The sequence below is a fragment of the Aspergillus mulundensis genome (assembly GCF_003369625.1).
Source record: "Aspergillus mulundensis strain DSM 5745 chromosome Unknown scaffold_18, whole genome shotgun sequence".
Classification (NCBI taxonomy): domain Eukaryota; kingdom Fungi; phylum Ascomycota; class Eurotiomycetes; order Eurotiales; family Aspergillaceae; genus Aspergillus; species Aspergillus mulundensis.
This window is the reverse complement of record NW_020797906.1, coordinates 310383-328936: the sequence shown is the minus strand read 5'-3', so window position 1 is coordinate 328936 and position 18554 is coordinate 310383. Positions and strand designations below refer to the sequence as shown.

Here is an 18554-nt window from a genome sequence, read left to right as displayed (position 1 = left end):
CCTGCTATAATGGCGACCTCGGTTCTAATTCTTCGGATACTTGAATCAGAATTTGGATTTGAGACCAAAACCCGTGTGAATGTCACCCTTGGACATAGCCTGGGCGAATTCTCTGCACTGGTGGCCGGCGGCTATATTCACTTTAATGATGCTTTGAGATTAATCCGTCGCCGAGCCGAGATTATGTCACAGTGCACGCAAAAAGCTGCCATTGAATCTGGGGAACATTACGGCATGATTGCCCTAGTGTGCGAACCCGAGCACATGGATGACCTGCTTACTACTATTCACGAGTTTCTGCCTTGTTTGAACGGTGACAATTCCTGTCAACAGGTCGTGGTTGCAAACATAAACTCCAAAAATCAGATAGTACTCAGTGGCAGCATTGAACGAATAAGGACATTGCTTGTCCAGCTTCGTCAGTTTAGCGGCCACGATCCCCGAGCAGTGAAATTGAGAAGCGAAAGCCCTTTCCACGGGCCCATAATGGCCCCAGCCGCAGGATACATGAGAAGAGCCCTTGACGTTGTCACAATCAACTTCCCTGCCGATATGCCGTGCGTGTCGAATGTTTCTAATCTTCCTTTCCCTTCCGAGCATAGTTTGAAGGAGCTTTTGTCACGCCAGTGCGTGGAGACGGTGAGGTGGTGGGACAGCATTCGCTACTTGGACCAGGAGCGAGGAGTGAAGCGTTGGATCGGAATCGGGCCGGGAAAAGTTGGTAGAAACCTGGTGGGGAAAGAGGTTGGAAGGGTGATGGCCAGAGGGGGTGGTGTTTGGGCTATCTGTGATCCACGGGATGTGAACGAAGCTTTAGTCATGTTGGAGAACACTGAAAAGGATATAGATGATTAGCCCGGGCTTTACCTAACTGTACATGAGGTGTACTCCCGGTGTGCATGTCCATATTAGTGACAATCCATGGACGCTTGGGTTGACAGTTCACTGCACCTATAGTGGGGTTGAACATGGGTGCTCTATATGTGAGAATGTCTCTTTATCAAATTGCGATCCCAGAAGACTTGTAAACCATATCGGACTTTCTTGATATTATCAAGTTCTTAAGAACAATCGCCAGTTACAAGACCGTGGAGCTGCATGTAGATATGTAGCATGTTGAAGGGCCAGCCTGCATTATAGATTAGTGGACCCAGTTGTCCACGAGTTGCCAATACGGTTGACTTCAGCTATGAACTTTTGGTCTGTAATTTGTGATGGCTTCGCCGCTTGGATAGCGCCATTGGTCATGGTGACATGGTCATCCGGGGAGTAGAACGGATTCTGGAGAAGCTTGATATAAGCGGTCTGGAGAGCTCTAAAAGCCTGTAGCAGTTAGCAGTGGTAGGCAAAAGGCAAGTGAAGCATACAGGTTTGAGATCGGGTTCTCTGAAACTGGAACTTATACCTGAAGTATCCCCGATCAAATCGATTATGATAAGGAACTTTACCCCTGTGGTTGTTAACCAACCATAGGATGCGAGCCTTTCATCAACTGCATGCAATAAACCAAGGTCCTGGTCAATCGAGGTTTGCTTCTGGCGTATCTCAAAGATATCGAGAGAATAGTTCAGCAGGAACGAGAATTCAATTGCTGATCCCAGGTACGGTGGGAACAGAGATATATGCAGAGGATTGTCCTTGAGTTGCGTTAGCTCAGCCCCTTCATACTCGAGAAGCATTCATCCTACAGCTTTCCCAATCACACCGATGCAGGCGATTCTCGGCCCCGGCATGGTGAAAGGCAGGTCGGCTCGCTGCTATGTATCTTGATACGCCTATCGCGCTACTAGGCCGTGCGTTCTGCAACCCACTAGAATGGACAGAAGTATAACCGGAGCATCCAGGGTATCTGGAGCTCTTTCAACAGTAATGAGCAGGCCGCAAGAATGGGGAAGAGGGTCAAGTACGCGATGAGAGGTGACCCTACTGTGAATGTTGACGACGTGCGACCCGGTCTCCTAGGTTGTGGTACCGTTGTAGGCGTAAAGATATTACTACTTTGTACTCGACATACTGACCGCCCCGTGAACAGAAACGCGGGGTTGATTACCTGGATGAAAATGGAGTAATATTCAGACTAATTTGCGAGCCTCTCTGATGCCACCTGCAAAATGGAGATACCTACGGGATATCTACATTGTTTTGTACCCTGCATAGCGACACTGTATCCTTCGTAAGACGCATTCGCGGATTTCAATACGGCAATTGTGATTTGCGGAACCGGAACAATGTGGCGCCGGAACACATCCGCTGCTTATCCTCAAACACACACCATCGGCTGTCCTCGTCGTCCTCGTCGAGATATAATACTTTCTTTCCCAGGTAATCGTACAATAGTACGGTGGGTTCGCTCGCTTGTGTCAATACCAACAATTGGCTAGCAGTCCATCAATACCATCCATGCTAATATAATCTGATCAGGATCAGCGCATTATGGTCCGCAACGTTGTGAACGCGGCCAAGTCGGCTTCAAGCGTCGTCTCTATCAACTATGTAAGATTCGTCATCCCTACTTAGAAACGAGTAACGACCCTAACCGCCGCCAGAAATATTCTGTTCAGTCCACTGGTTTATGGGAGCGCCTCCGCCGCCTACTCGCTATCGATCCCGAACGTTCAACTGGTGTGCCATTGAACTCTCAATTTCGTCTTCCCACTCCTGGAGCGCTTCCTCCGCTGTCCTATGACGATCCCGTCACGGTTCCGGCCGGTGATATCGCTGACAACCCATACTGGAAGCGTGATGTCCGCAGAAACTACCCAAGAACCAGCACGGTAAATCAAGCGGATGCTGTTGGCCTTCTTACCGTAGGAAGCCAAGCTGCGCCCAAGGAAGATATCCTACAGATTGGCGAGGCTGGTCAGAAGCAGCTCGTATCTGTCAAGCAGGAGGGCCAAGAGCGCGGCCTGGCGGGTCTGTTCCAGAAGGACAAGCATGGCATCAACGGTGTCTTAGGCCCCAACGGCTTGCCGCCAACGCCGTGTAACTTGAACTCTGCTTCCAAGTATCAGATCGATAATGATCACGGTTATCCTAATGTGTATGTTCGCTGTGTGTTAGGAGGTGAGCTGGCTAACATCATGAAAGGTATCCCTGCCGCACCTTTGTTTGAACTCCTAGCAACTTTCTCTTTAGATCAATGTATGAATTCCTTTACTTTTAATTTTCTCATACTCATCAGAATGGCTCCTCGTGTATGATAGCACCAGGCTAGTCTTGACAGATCGTCGGTTTCAATCAGTATTTCGTGACCAATACCAACTTGCGCAAAAATATCAATAGCATGTACATACTTTCATACGATTCCCTAATAACTCTATTCACTTTCATATTACGCTTTAAGGGGAGTGAGCATTGCGTTTGGGATATATTAGTAACAGGTTTACAGGCTGGGGGTTAGCAGTGAATTGAGGCATGTAATGTCAATATCAATCAACATACTCGTAGTCTTCATATTCTCATTATTGAATGTCTCAGACTCGGGCTATAAACAAAACGTCGTTAAAAACAGGGCTCAATCCGATAACGGCTGGGTAGATCGAGAATAGGTTTAGAAGCCTATTTAATCAAAAGGGTTCGTGCGTGTACCCCACCAGCTGAGGAACAAACTCAGGCCGACTGTTTCGAAGACTCTAGCGACAGCACCGACAGCAACAGTGTCGAGAGGCCTCTTCTCGGTGAAGATCTGGCTCACAAACTTTTCTTATTGTCGGTATGATGCTTCGGACAATGGGTAGAAACACGACTTACACTGGGGGCGGAGCTAGCAAAGAATATCAAACTACCGAGGTAGGCCGCTCCCTTGTAGCTGAGAGTGCCGGTGGCATTGATCAAGGCCGCAACTCCATAGGTCTGTACAGCGCTTCCCACGAGCGAGCTACCCCAGGCAGCGGCAGCGCCAGCGGCCTCCTTGGACTTGATAAAGTCCTCCTTCGAGTTGGCGGCTTGAGCCCGATGATATGTGTCGCCAAAGACAGGGGCCAGGATGCCCAGAGAAGCAGTGTGGGTGAAGATTGTACCCGCAGCAATAGCCGAGGGCTTCACGGGGGGGAGGTCTGACATGTTTAGCTACGGCTGAATTCAGAGGAGGTCAGAACTCACAGTGGAGAGTGGCCATTCTTGCTTGTTAATTCGTAGTGAAGTCCGGTATTATTGAGTATGTAGTTGCAAAAGGTCTACCATTAGGTCATTTATAGGGCCAGTCAGCGTTAGTGACATAATGGCCATGTATGGCGCAAGGCAAGTCACTCCTATTGCATCACGGATCTGTTTGTGGACAGATGTGTGACGTTGTCATGATTCAAGGGCACAGCCATTGGCAATGAAGCCTGGAAGGCTTGGTGTACCGGGGCTTTGAGCCAATCGAGCTTATGCCTGGCTTCTGGCTTCTGGCTGAGAGATCATGATGTGGGGGAGATCACTGAAATGACGTCACTTACTTGGTATGGTGCCAGTCTCCATACCCCAGACTGGCTCCAGCTTTGTTGTACCGTAATAATACTAGGCACCTGAGTCCTGACAGCAAAGCAAAGTTAGCCGTCATCTTGGCAACAGCGAATCTGGTGGTGACTGTAAATGTGTAATTGCAGTACCGTACGGAGTACTACTCCTCAAGATTTAACGCGGAACATTCCGCACCGGCATGTGAGTTAGTCTTTTTCAACAGGGTAATTTAACTATTTAACAGGGTTTTATAAAGCGGAACCCCAATTAGAAGCGGGTGCTAATATAATTAACCCGTCGCCGCTTTTTAATTAGGCTTAGCTTAGTAATAAAATACTCCGCGGGTACACAGCGCTTTAAATTCTAACTTTTTATATAAAATTTAGTGTTTAAACTACAGGCCAAACATGTGTAAGTTTTAACTATTAAACTAGCACTTATATTAATTAATAAAAGGCCTAAAATTTAATTACACCTAGTATTAACTTTAAAACTTTTTTTAAAATAATACCTTTCCCGCGGCCCCGGCCCTGGCCACGGCTATTACCTTAACCTTTATAAATTTTTTTTTTTATTTTGCTTATACTAGCTCCGGTAGCTTTAGTTTTTTATTCTTACTATTATTACTAATAATAATAACTTTTTAATTAAGCACTAAGGTAAGGCTATTTATAATAACTTATTATATAACTTTTTAGCACGCTGCTTACCTTGCTAGCCTTTATTTTTATTACTCCGCCTAACTTTATTTTTAAATATTAGCCTTAACTTTTTTATAAAAAAATAAATATTTTTTATAGCTATAGCCACGGCCACGGCCATAGCCTTTACCTTGCTAGCCTTAAGTTTAAATAACTAAATCTTATAGTATAATTAATATATTAATCCTAGTATTAAGATCTAGCCTTAACCACTACTATTAATAAAAGTAAATAACCTAAAGGCTGGTTTTAAAAAAGGCTTAAATAATATAAATATAAGGCAACCTTTTTATTTATAAAGCTATTTTTATATACTTCTAAATTAGTTTTTTATTAAGGCCCTTTAGTAAGTATTTATTATAGTGTTTAAAAACTCTTTGCAAAGCAAATAAAAAGATCTTGTTATTAATAGCTTAAAATAATAACTTATTATAAATTTAATACTTATAGTGTTTTTTTTTTATAAATTCCCTGTTAATAAGCTAATAATAAATAATAATAACCCTTTTAATATTTTATATAAAAATAAGGACATTGCTAAGCAAAAAATTCTAGGCCTTTAAAAAAATATAAACACTTTTATTTTATAAAGTTATTATTATACCTAAATACTTATAATTATTAGTATAATACTTAAAAAAGCGCTTGGAGTAAATATTATTAAGCTATTTTTTTTTTATATAGGTTAAAAAGTATTAGTATACCTTCTACTTTTCCTTAAAGCTATTTTATTTAGTTTTTACCTTTTTAATAATAGGCTTGTATATAATATTAAAAAAATTTAAAGCTATTTTTTCCCACTTTTTATTTACCCTTATTTATAAAAAATTATTTTTATTTTTATTATAATCCCTTCTTGCAGCAGGAGTACTAACTTTTAAATAAAATTACCTTTTTATATAGGCCTTAATAGCTTTTTAAACATGCTATTAATATAATATAATATTAGTATTTTAAAAAATAGGCTTTATACAGCCTAAAGCACCTAAATTATAGTTTATTATTATTATTAAGGGCTTGGGGATCTTAAAATCTTAATAAATAGCCTTTAAATAATTTAAAATAAAGCTATAAGAGTTAATTAACTTATTAGTAAGCAGGCTAAAAATAATATAAAAAATTTAATTTATTAAAGTTACTCCCATAATATTTAATAATAAAAGGCTAAAGTAGTTAGTCTTATAAGTGCAATTTATAAAAATAATATAGGAAAATTAGCAAAGCAACTTTATAAAAAACTTATATATAAAAAATAACTAAGTAAGCTATTTCTTTTTCTTGTTATATTTTAGCTTTTAATTTAGGTTATTTTTAAAGTTATTTATAAGTGCTTAAAGTGGAAATCTACCCCCTAGCAAGGCTTAAAACTAGCAAAACTAATAATTATATATATTATAGGGTAAAAAAACTAATAATAAGCTTTTTATATAAATTTACTTAATAATCTTAAATATACAAGTTTACTAGGTAATTTATTAATTAATAAAGGCCTTTTTTTACCTAAGCTCTGCCTAATAATATTAAACTTAAATAAATTTAGGTATAGGATTATAATTATAATAATTATTTTAAATAAAAAAATGCTAAAGTTTATCACGCTTATAATAGCTTATTTAAATACTAAATTTATAACTAGTCTTTATAAAACCGCGCGTTATACCCTGGGGGTTATACTTAAAATTATAAGTATAATAAAAATAAATAGCTTTAACCTAGCCATATTTATTTTTATTAAATTATTTTTTAAAAATTATATATTAATAATCCCGGGCCTATTACTAGGCGGCTTTTAGTACTTAGGCTTTAAAGGTATATAATTATTTAGGGGGTAAAAATAAAGGGCTATTATTATTAAGGTATTTAATATTAAATTTAGCAGGGTTAATTTTAGCAGGGTTAATATTAGGGGCAGAAATATATTTAAAAATAAAGCTATTATTATTTTTAGGCTAGATTTCTAGTTTGTTATTTTTAGTATTTATAACTTAAATTTATATAAAATTATTATACAAATCTTAGCCCACGGTTCTTAACAAAAATCACTACTAATTATATAAAAAGTTAAGACATGGCCAACTTGGCTTGGGAAACAAAAAAACTAGCTATTTAAACCACTTCCTAACCGCTTTTTAATTGGGGTTTTGCTTCAGAAAGCCCTGTCAAATAGTCGAATTACCCTGTTGAAAAAGACTGACTCCCGGCATGTGCACGCACCTACTCCGAGTAGGTATTAGCGGGGCCAGAAGAATTCTGGAACCCCGCCAAAAATCCCGGCAACTGCAGGTCATCAGGAGCAACCACACAGATCTCCGCTGCTCCCTTCTTTCAGCCCAGAGATTGTTTATATGGAAGACATACGCCCCGGCTCGGCTAACTCAAATGACGCCTTTGACATAAGCGAGTCTTTGGTCCCCGCAAGGGAGATCAAACAAGCCGGTCAGAGTCATGTTTCCTTCGACGGTCTTTTACAGCAGCCTTTACTTCTCAAGGAGGATTTGAAAGAGGGATGTGGTGGTCAGCTATGGCCTGCCGGCATGGTCCTGTCTAAATATATGCTTCGTCAACATCGCTCCGACCTGGTTGACAAAACAATGTCCGTCATCTTGCACTTAGCATTACCATTGAGCAAAACTAACCATCAGTCAGTCTTGAGCTCGGAGCTGGCGGTGGGCTTGTTGGATTAGCAGTCGCCTCCGGCTGTGCAGTTGGCCCATCTCCTATCTATATCACCGATCAATTGCCAATGTTTCCCCTTATGGAAGCTAATATTGCGCTCAACGACCTCGCGAACAAGGTCAAAGCCGCAGTGCTAGATTGGGGGACAAGCATTTCCGACGACATTCCACGGCATCCTGACATTATCCTTGCCGCTGATTGCGTTTACTTTGAGCCCGCTTTTCCACTCCTGATATCGACGCTGCGTGATCTTCTGGGGCCCAATTCCGATTGCTATTTTTGCTTCAAAAAACGTAGAAGGGCAGACCTTCGATTCTTGAAACTCGCGAAGAAAGCATTCCAGGTCACCGAGATCAACGATGATCCAGATGCCGAGACATACAAGCGGGAGAATATCAATCTTTTCTCAATACGAGCAAAACATGACGGTTGAAGTACGATAATACATACATAGATAGATTGGTCAATAGTGGTCAATAGCCTATAACTTCACTGCATGGGCGCCAGTCCTATCACTCATGCCAGCGACTCTACCCCCAGTAATATCCGTCACGTCACCCTCCTTGCCAATCAACTTGACCCCCGCCTTCTTCAGATTAGATATGATTTGCTGCTTTTCAACTGCCTTTCCAGAACGTTGTGTTGAAGCATCACCAGATACGTGGCCTAGCTTCTTTTGCCGCCGTCGCAGCTTCGCCTTTTCTTCCCGAGTCATTTCCTCCTTCGTGAAGGGCACTCCGTTCCTCATCACGACCTCACCGGGAGCCCTCGCGGTCTCTCCTGGCGCGTATATCTCCTGAGGGGCGAGTGACGCAGATGTGCGTACGGCACCACCGGCAGTGGGCTGAGCATCCTCCATTGTAATTGTAGCCACGTCCGTGACCACATTGATGCTTGCCTGCGGCGCTTTTGGTTTGTAGTGCCAGTTGGAAAGGGTGTCCAATTGAGAACTTATCTCTTTCCACAGATTGGCGACTTCGGTATGTTCCTTCAGAAGCTTTTGGTTCTTCGGGTCAGCGTAATTCGAGTCTGTTGCTCGGATATGATCCGATTCGTAGATTTCCGCAAGACCCTGCTGTGATTTACTGTCTTCGAGTTCGATTCGGCTCTTTTGAGTATTTTGTTGATCTGACAACCCAGGCCGGCGACGTATAACCTCATCAAATTCCTTGGCAATGATTCGCCGCTTGATTAATTCCTCGATGCTCTCGGACAGTTCCGTGGTTACCACAGGTACGGGCTTTCCAATCCTCTCGAAATCCAAGTCCTCTTCGATAAGCGAGTTGATGGGTCTCTCTACTGCTCTAGCTTCGCCAGAGACCATCCACTCTTTCTTCGCCACATTGACAGCTTCTAAACGGCGAATCTCGTCAGCAATGCGCGCGCGCTGCTTCTCATGCGTCGATTTGTGAGTATGAATATCACTGGGCTCGTCGCCACTCTCCTCAGCTGATATCTCATCGTCGAAAAGATCGCGGCGAACATCGGCCATCGCGCGATCGATATCGTTATCAGTGATGCGCGGCTGTGTTTTTGGTAGGGGGCGTGACTTCTTGGTCGGTGCTTTGCGGGGCGGAGGTGCGAAGAAGTCGGCGTACATGATATCACTTGTATTAGAGAAACCTGCGCCGCCCAGAGCCGCAGCATGCGAATCGTCTTCGTCCATCTCAGAGTCATCCTCGGCTCCCATGTTGTCGAATGTAGGCCCATCCTCCTCCTCATCGCTATCGCTCCTGTCATCATCAGCCTTGTCGGCTTTCTTCTGTGAAGAGAGACCAAGACCTCCTGCACCGAGGGGATCCGCATGCCAGTTGATTTCATCGTCATCGCTCTCGTCGTCCACATCACCCCTTGCATCCTGCCGCTCAAATTGCTCGGTTTGTTTGTTGAAGTCGTCAATAGAGAAAAACCCATCATTTAACCCAAAGCGGTCTTCGACATATGTATCACGGTCATTGTCACCACCGTCAACTGAACTACCATCCAACCCATGCATTCCAACACCGCTCTCGTCCAAGTCAATTTGCGACACATTCTCAGCCCCAGTATCTTGTTCCTCGTTTTGTTCATCATTGTCGCTGCCATCCTCCGTAACATCCTCCAGCTCGTCACTGAAGCCATCTTCAACAGAGTCAACGTCGTCTCTATACAATGATTCAGTATTGGACTGCCGGTCATTGGCCCAAATGGTATAGTCGCGCTGGATTTCGTGGTCGGCGGAATCGAAGATAAGTAGGGCTTGCTCCCAAACTTGGTCGGACGTAAACCCATCCACATATAATTGTTTGAGTCGCAAAACGGAAGCCTCGTCGTCCGCCCGCTTTCGTTTTCTAGTATTTCGCTGACGAGTAGTTTGTGAATCGCAGACCGAGCCAGCGAGGGAATCCAGGAAGATTTTCGCAGTATTTAGTACCCCAGTACGCAGCTTTTTCGTAGGGCGAAGAAAGTCCCAGGGTGCTGAAAGGGCCGGGTTGATAGGCAAAGGTGCCAGAACTGAGGTCTCAGCTCCATGCTGGCCTTGGATTGAGCCCATTATTGGGGGTCGTCGTTCTGTAACAAGGTTCGACGTGATGATGCTATGAACCTTTTTGGATTCAAACCCAGTCAAGCTTGGAAGGGAAAAGGAAAAAAGCTGATAGCGGAAAATTCGAAACTAACCACTTTCGGAAGGCCCAGCCTGGCCAGCCGGGGCGGGGCGGGCAAATAATGATATGATTAACGGGTCACGACTCACGAAAGTACGGAGGTACAGTATCAACCAATCCTATCCATACATCAGGTGTATTTACAATTGGTTTAAATACAATGCTGGTAATTGGATCACAGTCGGTTTTTCAGACTACCCAGTAATATGGGACTATTCCTCACGCTGTGGGATATCGTCCGCGTGATTGTCCACTAAGGTTATGTTCAGCTTGCGACTCGGCACTAAATAAAGTAACCTATGTACGAGGAACATATTGCTTGAATTTGAATGATGTAATTTGTACAGAACTTTGTGAAGAGTAATCTAACGTGACATCGCCGGTTGGCTTGTAAAGACAGGGAATAAACTTAACGCCGATACCACATGCGAGTTATTCTAGTGTGTCTCATCTTCTTTTGAAGTTGGAAAATACCGTACATCAGCGCCTCGGATGTGGGTGGGCCTAGCAAGTCAGAAATATCAAAGAATGGGGGAGAACCGACATACATCCAGGAACATAGACATCGACGGGAACGATCCTATCACAACCGCGAACAACTGAGTAACTGTAGTGGTAATAGCCGCCACCGTTAGCACAGCTTCCCATACTAATAACCCAGCGCGGGTCAGGCATCTGATCGTAGACCTGACGGAGAGCCGGCGCCATTTTATTTGTCAGAGTACCGGCGACGATCATTACATCGGACTGTCGTGGTGAGGCTCTGAAAATAATACCAAGCCGATCTTGATCGTATCTAGGTGTGGACAGGTGCATCATCTCGACGGCACAGCAGGCGAGTCCGAAAGTCATGGGCCACAGCGAACTTTGTCGCGCCCAGTTTGCAACCTGATCAAGCGTCGTCCTTGATTCTATTAGTTATGAAAAATATGTGAGAAGCTTGAAGGATCGTACAGAACATATTGCATTGCGCCCTCTTTCTTCTCCTGACTAGGCAGAGGAACCTCCCTCCGCACTTGGCCAGAAGCTGTCAGTCCTTGCACAGCATTGCCCTGTCGTTCAAGTGCAGTTGCTGCTTTGATCGAAGATGTTGAAAGTAGTGCCAGTCGCTGGAATCGAGGAGCGTAGAGAGCTCGGTTTGGACGCACTTCAGACGTTAGCATGATTATGAATTCATGTCTGAAAATGTACCTTGCAAAGTGCGCGGCAACGCACGAACTGGAAGTGACAACATGATCGTTGTTCAGAACGTCAGGAAGGTAAGTTGAAGGGTTGTCAAGGTCATGGAACTTGGTGACCCGTCAATTGAATTTCATTCAGTGGTTAGTAACCTATCAAAGGTTCGAGAATCGACCCGGATACAATCTGCACTAATGGCCTGCGTAAACTACCGAACGGGGTTCTTGCAGGTGGCCGGTTAGAACATCCCGGCCGGTCGGCAATTACAAAACTCGGGTTTTCATTGGGCTTGCACTACGTACGTAGATTAGTATGGCCACCGCCTAGATACAGGATTTGTACCTATACCAAGCGCAGACACAAAGGTATCAAGCACCACTAATAATATCCATTGTAATAGCAGTTAATCGCTAGTTGCTTAGATATTTCGATTGAGCCCAATGCCGGAATTCGAAAGATCTAGGCGTATATACCCACACGGTTTTTTAGAACATAAGAACATAAGACTGCGAGGATAAAATTGCGAGAAATTGTTTTGCTGTAATATAAGCACATTCAATATATGATACCTCTGGACTATGATATTTTCGCTGATTTTGAAACAGGGAGAGAATGTATTATTGGATGGCTCGAGACAACGAAAAGAAGAACTTATGAACTTCACAGTACAACATCCATTGCGTACTATTTTGGAGGACACATCATTGCTCGTAGTCCACGGAGCCAACCAATTACGCCTTCGATATTTTCACAAGCCCATACCAGCACTTGATCTTCATTCCTTATAGCGAAACCGTCCAACGCCGCATAAACCGCCTTAGGAGTAGTTCTCATATTACCCAAGTTGCGCCCGCGAAGAAGCAACTCGAAGCTCCTTCTCAAATGGCTTTGCTCTCGGCCTCTTTTGACATGGAGAGAACCAATTGCCGCACAGCCTCCACGGTTGCATCTGGACCACCCGGCTGGAGGAGAAGAATTTTGCCTGCCTTATCTATGACAAAGACACCTCTATTGGTCCCACGAGGCAACTTCTTCAACCCAATAGCGCCAATCAAGGTTGACGCAGTGTCGCAGAGGAGCGTGTATGGCAAATTCTGTTTCGTTTTGAAGTTAGTGTTGGCTTTTGGCGAATCTGTCGATAGGCCGTATATAGACAGCCCAGTAGAGGTTAACTTGTCGAACCCGTCCCGAAACAAGCATGCTTGCTTCGTGCCTTGTATTCATCAGCATTTGAAGTCAGTTTATCTCTCGGGGGTTGAGGGCGGGGGGAATTACAGCCAGGGGTTGAGGCCTTGGGGTATGTGAACAGCACTACACCAGATTTGCTGTCATCAACAAGAGCCCTGAGCGTAGTTTTGTTGTTATCATTTGTCTCGATATCACCACCAAAACCATTCAAGTCCACTACATCATCGACTTTCGGTAAGGATTTGGCAGATGATGGAGCTGCTGCCTCTGATATTGTGACAGGCGCCTTGGTTTTGGTTCGCTTCTGCAATGGCACTGGAAGTGCTGCTGTCGCTTTGCGCTTTCGCAATTCGACCATATTGATTGATGGTCAGTGTAAACAAATAGACTGACAATGTGGCGGACTACCGATGCTCGTAACAAATTCGGCTATTTGGATGATGGTGGTCCTACAGTATATGCGGGAGGTTCCTGTGAACAGAAGATGTGCTCACACAAGTTCTGGAGCATCTGTCCGGGTTCCGGGGAGCGAGCGGCCAGATTACAATTAAGTGCTTAATGAGGCATAGCGGCTATATCTTGACAAAGATAATTCTAGAATCGAGAGTTGATATTTGAAGAAATGTTTATAGCCTTAAATCAGCAGAGAGAAATACCCTAAGCATTACCTTGGCATTATTCCTTGTCTAATTCTGTATCCAATATAATCTTACTACTCCGTACTACTGCTTTGTGCATTGCATTTGTCAGGTGAACAGTTGCCACGCCTGGACTATCTATCTTAGTATTTCTATCTTGGTTTTCTGCCGGAAAATCCCGACGTCAGGGTGGAACTCAATTCCCCAGGGCCCGGGCACTACTGGCAGAACTCTGGACTCTGGAGAACAGACACTCTGGACCGCACCACTAAAATTTCTCTCTCGTTCCATCGCCACTCTTCGACTCATCTCCGCCTTTGCGAACGGCCACCAAGGGTCTGTTATTTCCGTAGGAGGCTGCCTTTGAACTCTCTCTCGTTCACTTGTGTATCAACTATTCCTTGCACTCTTTCAAACTTTTCACATTACTTTCTCTCTACTGCATTCAAGATATCAGTCAGCATATCTCTGCTATCAGCTCTGCATCTGTCCCTCATTCTTCACAGGGCCAAGCAGACCTCTCCAGCTACAGTACTGCTGCACCGGCAATGAAGGTCTTTTCATCAATCTGCACGTTTGACTACTCATGGGAGGAGGTCTCAACTGCGAACTGGCGGAAATACTGCCCATGGAATGATAAGTCAACGCATGTCGTGGGGGTAGATACTTTGTCGCGAAGGGTGGACCCCGAGACTGGAATTGTAAGTTTTCTTCAGCATATGCGCTCACCGGTATCTGACCTTCTACAGTTGCGCACCGAACGACTGATTACATGCCACCAGTCCGTCCCGCAATGGGTCTCATCGCTTTTTGGAGGTAGCCCGACTTCCCATGTCTACGAAGTTTCATACGTCGACCCTGTCTCCAAGAAAGTAACAATGTGCTCGACAAATCTCACATGGGCAAATGTTCTGAATGTACGCGAAACCGTTATATATCAGCCGTCCGCGTCGACTCCTTCGTCCATGACCGATTTCCAGCAGGAAGCCAAGATCACTGCCCTTTGTGGAGGGTGGCAGAAGATCAAAAACAAGGTGGAAGAGGCAAGTGTCGAGAGATTCAGGGAAAACGCCAAACGGGGTAAAGAAGGCTTTGAAGCTGTCCTTGAAATGAGCCGGCGTGTTTTCAGTGAACAGCGCGCCCTTGAGACCAGCACGGCATGACTGGTTCCACCACCTGCATTATGATACATCAAGCGTTTGCCTTGCATAACGGCGTTTTCTTACATTCTAAAGCGTGTGGTTGGCGTCCTGGTTTTTTCTTCTTCTCTTGCATATTATCTTGGCCTGCACCGCCATAATCATCACCTGTTGCTGTTGCACCACCACACTTGTGTTGTATGTGCTTCAAAAAAAGTTATTGATATCCCTTTCATGACCTTCGGGCTGAGCGGCTTCTTCTCCTTTGCGAGGAAATACGAGAACACGATAGATAGATGTTCAGTATTTTATGGATAATTCGTCATGAGCTATCATCTTGAATACTAAATATCCGTCTATAATTTTAGTAAATACCTATCCCAGAAGGCCTCCTAATACGACACGGCCAACACCAGCCACCTCAATTCTAGCTGCGTTCCGACTTGCATCTTCAAACTCACGTACTATGCCTGCCACCATAATCTTTCGGATTTTCGCGTCCGCTTTGGTAAACAGCTCACCTAGTGCAACGGTGCAAACGGCAGGCGTCGAGATTAATGTCACCAGGCGTGTATAGCAGTCTATCAAGACGTCGCATAGAGTCACGAAAGTTTCGAAGTAGTCCGGCTCAAATGGCAACGAAGGCGTTAGAAGATACGCGTATTCCTCTCCAGGTAAGAGTTCCGATGCTTCTGATGGTGGAAGCGCGCTCACTGAAGCAGGACCTGACATATTCTTTAGATCGGAAGGATCACTATGCTGCATGGGAAGACCAATCTCAGTTGCCGAGCTCGCCCTTCTAGCTTTTGTTCCACCATGAGTGGCGCGCTTAAACATTTGCGGTATACGTGTTCGGGCAAGCGTAGATGACGAGCTTCCTTCAGGTGGGTGTACTTGCTGAAATGTCTCGAATTCGATCAAAAGCGCGTTTAGCGCACGTAAATATTCGCCCGACGTTGTACTGACATCGATTATGGCGGGGATAGATAGACCAAGAAGCAAATAATTAATCGCACGGCGAGAAAGCTTCCTGGAATCAAAGTACGGCATTCGGCCGATGTCATTTCGAGAATAATGGACGGTGTTGAACCAATAAATGCGCCCTTCGTGACTTAGGTACAGTTGTCAGCTCCCTGCACCTGATACAGGTAGATAAACTCACGTCTTCCTGAGATAGTCGAGTGTAGATATTCGCTTCGTGGCCATGTCTTGAATATGCTGGTAGATCGCTGCCGCGCTCTGCGGACCGAGAGAACCCCCGCCACTCATTAATGGGGGAGGAATTGATCCGGAAGCAGCTTCATGGCCTATGGATTTATTCGTATCTCTGCGAGTTAGGGTGGGTGCGAACGTCGAGGGGAGCATATCAATGGTTTTCCCAAAGGAGCCTTGGCCCCTGCCAGCGGACATGGTAACGTAGTGTCCAGAGGCCTGCGTATATTTTGCGAGTGAGGAAAACGTTGTTTTCCAATATGCCATGCAATAGATTATAATGCGCTTAATATGTGATAAGATCGGTTCTCCACCTGCACAAACCCCTGACTGAGGTGGCAAGCCACGGCCAGAGCCCAGAACCTACCGGTAGATACGGTAGGTACCGCTCGTCCCCGCACTAAACCATAATAGGTCACTAAGCTTTTGACAGGGCTTCGGAGTTTCTCATCTCAAAAGGTAGATATGGATATGGGTAATCTAAAGTGGGCATATCCGCGTGTGAAATTTTATGTAATTCCCGATTCTCGATAGCCGTACGTTCTCAGTTCTCACAACAGAAGTTATTGGTTTTGCTGGCGGGCGGTCAATGATGTTCTCCGCAATCAATGCCCCTCCTCGCCCCTCAATCAACTAACTTCGATCAATAAAAATCCCAGCCCCTGTGCTCTTGATGAATTTCAATAGCCCTTGCACCGATTAGACCACGAGCACCTCCAGGACACATAGATGGCAAATTCCCCTGAGGAGATGATCCCCGGACGCGGGGAATGGCCCGTTGATCCTCAAGATGATGTTGCAATATCAGATAGGCGTGTATGGGTAGACGGTTGCTTTGATTTTAGCCATCATGGTATGAAACTTCTGCCTAGGAGCACTGAATATATATACTCACATATCTGTAGGACACGCAGGAGCTATGCTCCAAGCTCGTAGGCTGGGCGAAGAACTTCTAGTTGGCGTACATTCTGACGAAGCAATCCTGGAAAACAAAGGACCCACGGTCATGACACTGGAAGAGCGGTTGGTCTTTTGCAATGTGCCGCAAACACTTCTAATGTGAACAGGATTGCTGCAGTGGAGGCATGTCGCTGGGCGACCAAATGTGTCCCTCACGCCCCGTATGTAACATCGCTACCTTGGGTCTCGCATTACGGCTGCAAGTACGTTGTACATGGAGATGACATCACCTCGGACAGTAATGGCGATGACTGTTACCGATTTGTCAAGGCTGCTGGTCGCTTCAAAGTAGTCAAGAGAACTCCCGGCATATCTACCACTGATCTTGTTGGCCGTATGCTTCTTTGTACCAAGGGTCATTTTGTCAAAAGTGTGAAAGGCACATTGTCTGGGACAGAGGGCTCTGGCAACGAAGAAGAGCGCGCACAATGTGCGTCGTCCCTCCAAGAACGGCTCAAAGACTACGCCACCAATGAAACCGGCTTGCAGCCTGGTCCTCAGGTCTGGGTTTGGGAAGGCTCGAATACTGCAAAGCTCCAAGGCACACTTGACGAATCTGGAGATTTTGATAATCTCGTTAGTGGAAAGCCCCCAAAACCGGGACAGCGGATTGTCTACGTTGATGGCGGGTTTGACCTTTTCTCCTCCGGCCATATTGAGTTCCTCCGCCAGGTCCTCGCGATCGAAGAATCCGAAGGTCTACAACGCGGCTGGTACGATGAGACCCGAAAAGAACAAAGACTCAAATCCCACGGGGAAGATTATGGTCCAGCTTATGTTGTGGCAGGTGTTCATGATGATGATGTGATAAATCACTGGAAAGGACTGAACTATCCCATCATGAACATTTTTGAGAGAGGTCTGTGTGTCCTTCAATGTCGAGTGAGAAATCCCCCTTTCTTGAATTGTGATCAAGGCTAACAATTTAGTACGTGCACGCTGTGGTCTTCTCTGCCCCATTCTCCCCGAGTCAGCCATACCTAGAAACAATGCCGCTTGGTATGCCCGACGTCGTCTATCACGGCCCTACCACGTTTATTCCCCTTACTTATGATCCGTATGCTGCTCCTAAACGCATGGGGATATTCCGCGAGACAACCGATCACGATTTTCAGCATGTGAACGCGGGCGAAATAGTTGAACGCATTCTCAAGAGCAGGGAAGCATACGAAGCAAGGCAGCGGGCGAAGTTGCAAAAGGCAGAGATTGAGGACCAAGTCAAGTCTAGGGAAGCTGAATTGACATGAGCGGCCTGTCGAATAGCTGCAATAGATATCAAGCCGGAGAAGACATTATGTCCTTCTCGCTCCGGACCCCGGCAAGTGCATGTGGCACAAGCACAAGGGAAATGCTCTTCACAGACACTAGAATACAGAAGACATACATTACAATAGCATGGACGACGAACTTGAGTCGGTTGCTAGACTCAAACTATTCGGCCACCAGGACACCCTTCTCTTCCAAGAGCTTTGAGAGCTCGCCATTCTGATGCATTGACATCAGTATATCACAGCCACCAACAAACTCCTTTTCTAGGTAAAGTTGGGGAATCGTAGGCCAATCTGAGTATTCTTTAATCCCTATGAAAGAAAACAAATCAGCCATAAGCAAGGACACTGAAGTAATGGGCACACCTTGCCGCAACTCTGGATCCTCTAACACATTGAAAGCGACAAACTTTTTTGGGTCAACACCTTGCAAACCCAAGATCTGGATGCTTGCGCGGGAGAATCCGCATTGCGGAGTCTCCGGAGTGCCCTTCATAAAGAGAAC

General features: G+C 45.0%; 10 protein-coding genes across 10 annotated transcripts; 5 read left to right on the top strand and 5 right to left on the bottom strand.

The window, feature by feature from the left end:
• Positions 1 to 9: 9 nt before the first annotated feature.
• Positions 10 to 855, top strand: DSM5745_11094 (ACP S-malonyltransferase; the record flags this gene model as incomplete). The annotated part of the gene is made up of 1 exon (XM_026753110.1): positions 10 to 855. One exon carries the CDS (start codon positions 10 to 12, stop codon positions 853 to 855), a length of 846 nt encoding a protein of 281 aa, XP_026598433.1.
• Positions 856 to 2433: 1578 nt separating this feature from the next.
• DSM5745_11093 (putative NADH-ubiquinone oxidoreductase 21 kDa subunit) lies at positions 2434 to 3112 on the top strand (the record flags this gene model as incomplete). The annotated part of the gene is made up of 3 exons (XM_026753109.1): positions 2434 to 2493; positions 2547 to 3040; positions 3088 to 3112. The coding sequence occupies 3 exons, from the start codon at positions 2434 to 2436 to the stop codon at positions 3110 to 3112; spliced, it is 579 nt and encodes a 192-aa protein (XP_026598432.1).
• Positions 3113 to 3562: 450 nt separating this feature from the next.
• Positions 3563 to 4062, bottom strand: DSM5745_11092 (DUF1761 domain-containing protein; the record flags this gene model as incomplete). Its single annotated transcript, XM_026753108.1, has 2 exons — positions 3563 to 3697; positions 3751 to 4062. 2 exons carry the CDS (start codon positions 4060 to 4062, stop codon positions 3563 to 3565), a joined length of 447 nt encoding a protein of 148 aa, XP_026598431.1.
• A 3427-nt stretch (positions 4063 to 7489) lies between these two features.
• DSM5745_11091 (Protein-lysine N-methyltransferase EFM6) lies at positions 7490 to 8253 on the top strand (the record flags this gene model as incomplete). Its single annotated transcript, XM_026753107.1, has 2 exons — positions 7490 to 7737; positions 7791 to 8253. The coding sequence occupies 2 exons, from the start codon at positions 7490 to 7492 to the stop codon at positions 8251 to 8253; spliced, it is 711 nt and encodes a 236-aa protein (XP_026598430.1).
• Positions 8254 to 8301: 48 nt separating this feature from the next.
• Positions 8302 to 10353, bottom strand: DSM5745_11090 (rRNA-processing protein MPP10; the record flags this gene model as incomplete). The annotated part of the gene is made up of 1 exon (XM_026753106.1): positions 8302 to 10353. One exon carries the CDS (start codon positions 10351 to 10353, stop codon positions 8302 to 8304), a length of 2052 nt encoding a protein of 683 aa, XP_026598429.1.
• A 521-nt stretch (positions 10354 to 10874) lies between these two features.
• Positions 10875 to 11699, bottom strand: DSM5745_11089 (NuoB/complex I 20 kDa subunit family protein; the record flags this gene model as incomplete). Its single annotated transcript, XM_026753105.1, has 4 exons — positions 10875 to 10969; positions 11014 to 11369; positions 11420 to 11612; positions 11657 to 11699. The coding sequence occupies 4 exons, from the start codon at positions 11697 to 11699 to the stop codon at positions 10875 to 10877; spliced, it is 687 nt and encodes a 228-aa protein (XP_026598428.1).
• An 823-nt stretch (positions 11700 to 12522) lies between these two features.
• On the bottom strand, positions 12523 to 13190 carry DSM5745_11088 (thioredoxin peroxidase DOT5; the record flags this gene model as incomplete). Its single annotated transcript, XM_026753104.1, has 2 exons — positions 12523 to 12857; positions 12920 to 13190. The coding sequence occupies 2 exons, from the start codon at positions 13188 to 13190 to the stop codon at positions 12523 to 12525; spliced, it is 606 nt and encodes a 201-aa protein (XP_026598427.1).
• Positions 13191 to 14018: 828 nt separating this feature from the next.
• On the top strand, positions 14019 to 14633 carry DSM5745_11087 (putative mitochondrial protein sorting (Msf1); the record flags this gene model as incomplete). The annotated part of the gene is made up of 2 exons (XM_026753103.1): positions 14019 to 14171; positions 14220 to 14633. 2 exons carry the CDS (start codon positions 14019 to 14021, stop codon positions 14631 to 14633), a joined length of 567 nt encoding a protein of 188 aa, XP_026598426.1.
• A 351-nt stretch (positions 14634 to 14984) lies between these two features.
• Positions 14985 to 16019, bottom strand: DSM5745_11086 (uncharacterized protein; the record flags this gene model as incomplete). Its single annotated transcript, XM_026753102.1, has 2 exons — positions 14985 to 15720; positions 15772 to 16019. 2 exons carry the CDS (start codon positions 16017 to 16019, stop codon positions 14985 to 14987), a joined length of 984 nt encoding a protein of 327 aa, XP_026598425.1.
• Positions 16020 to 16550: 531 nt separating this feature from the next.
• DSM5745_11085 (ethanolamine-phosphate cytidylyltransferase) lies at positions 16551 to 18028 on the top strand (the record flags this gene model as incomplete). The annotated part of the gene is made up of 4 exons (XM_026753101.1): positions 16551 to 16674; positions 16727 to 16844; positions 16889 to 17663; positions 17711 to 18028. 4 exons carry the CDS (start codon positions 16551 to 16553, stop codon positions 18026 to 18028), a joined length of 1335 nt encoding a protein of 444 aa, XP_026598424.1.
• Positions 18029 to 18554: the final 526 nt, after the last annotated feature.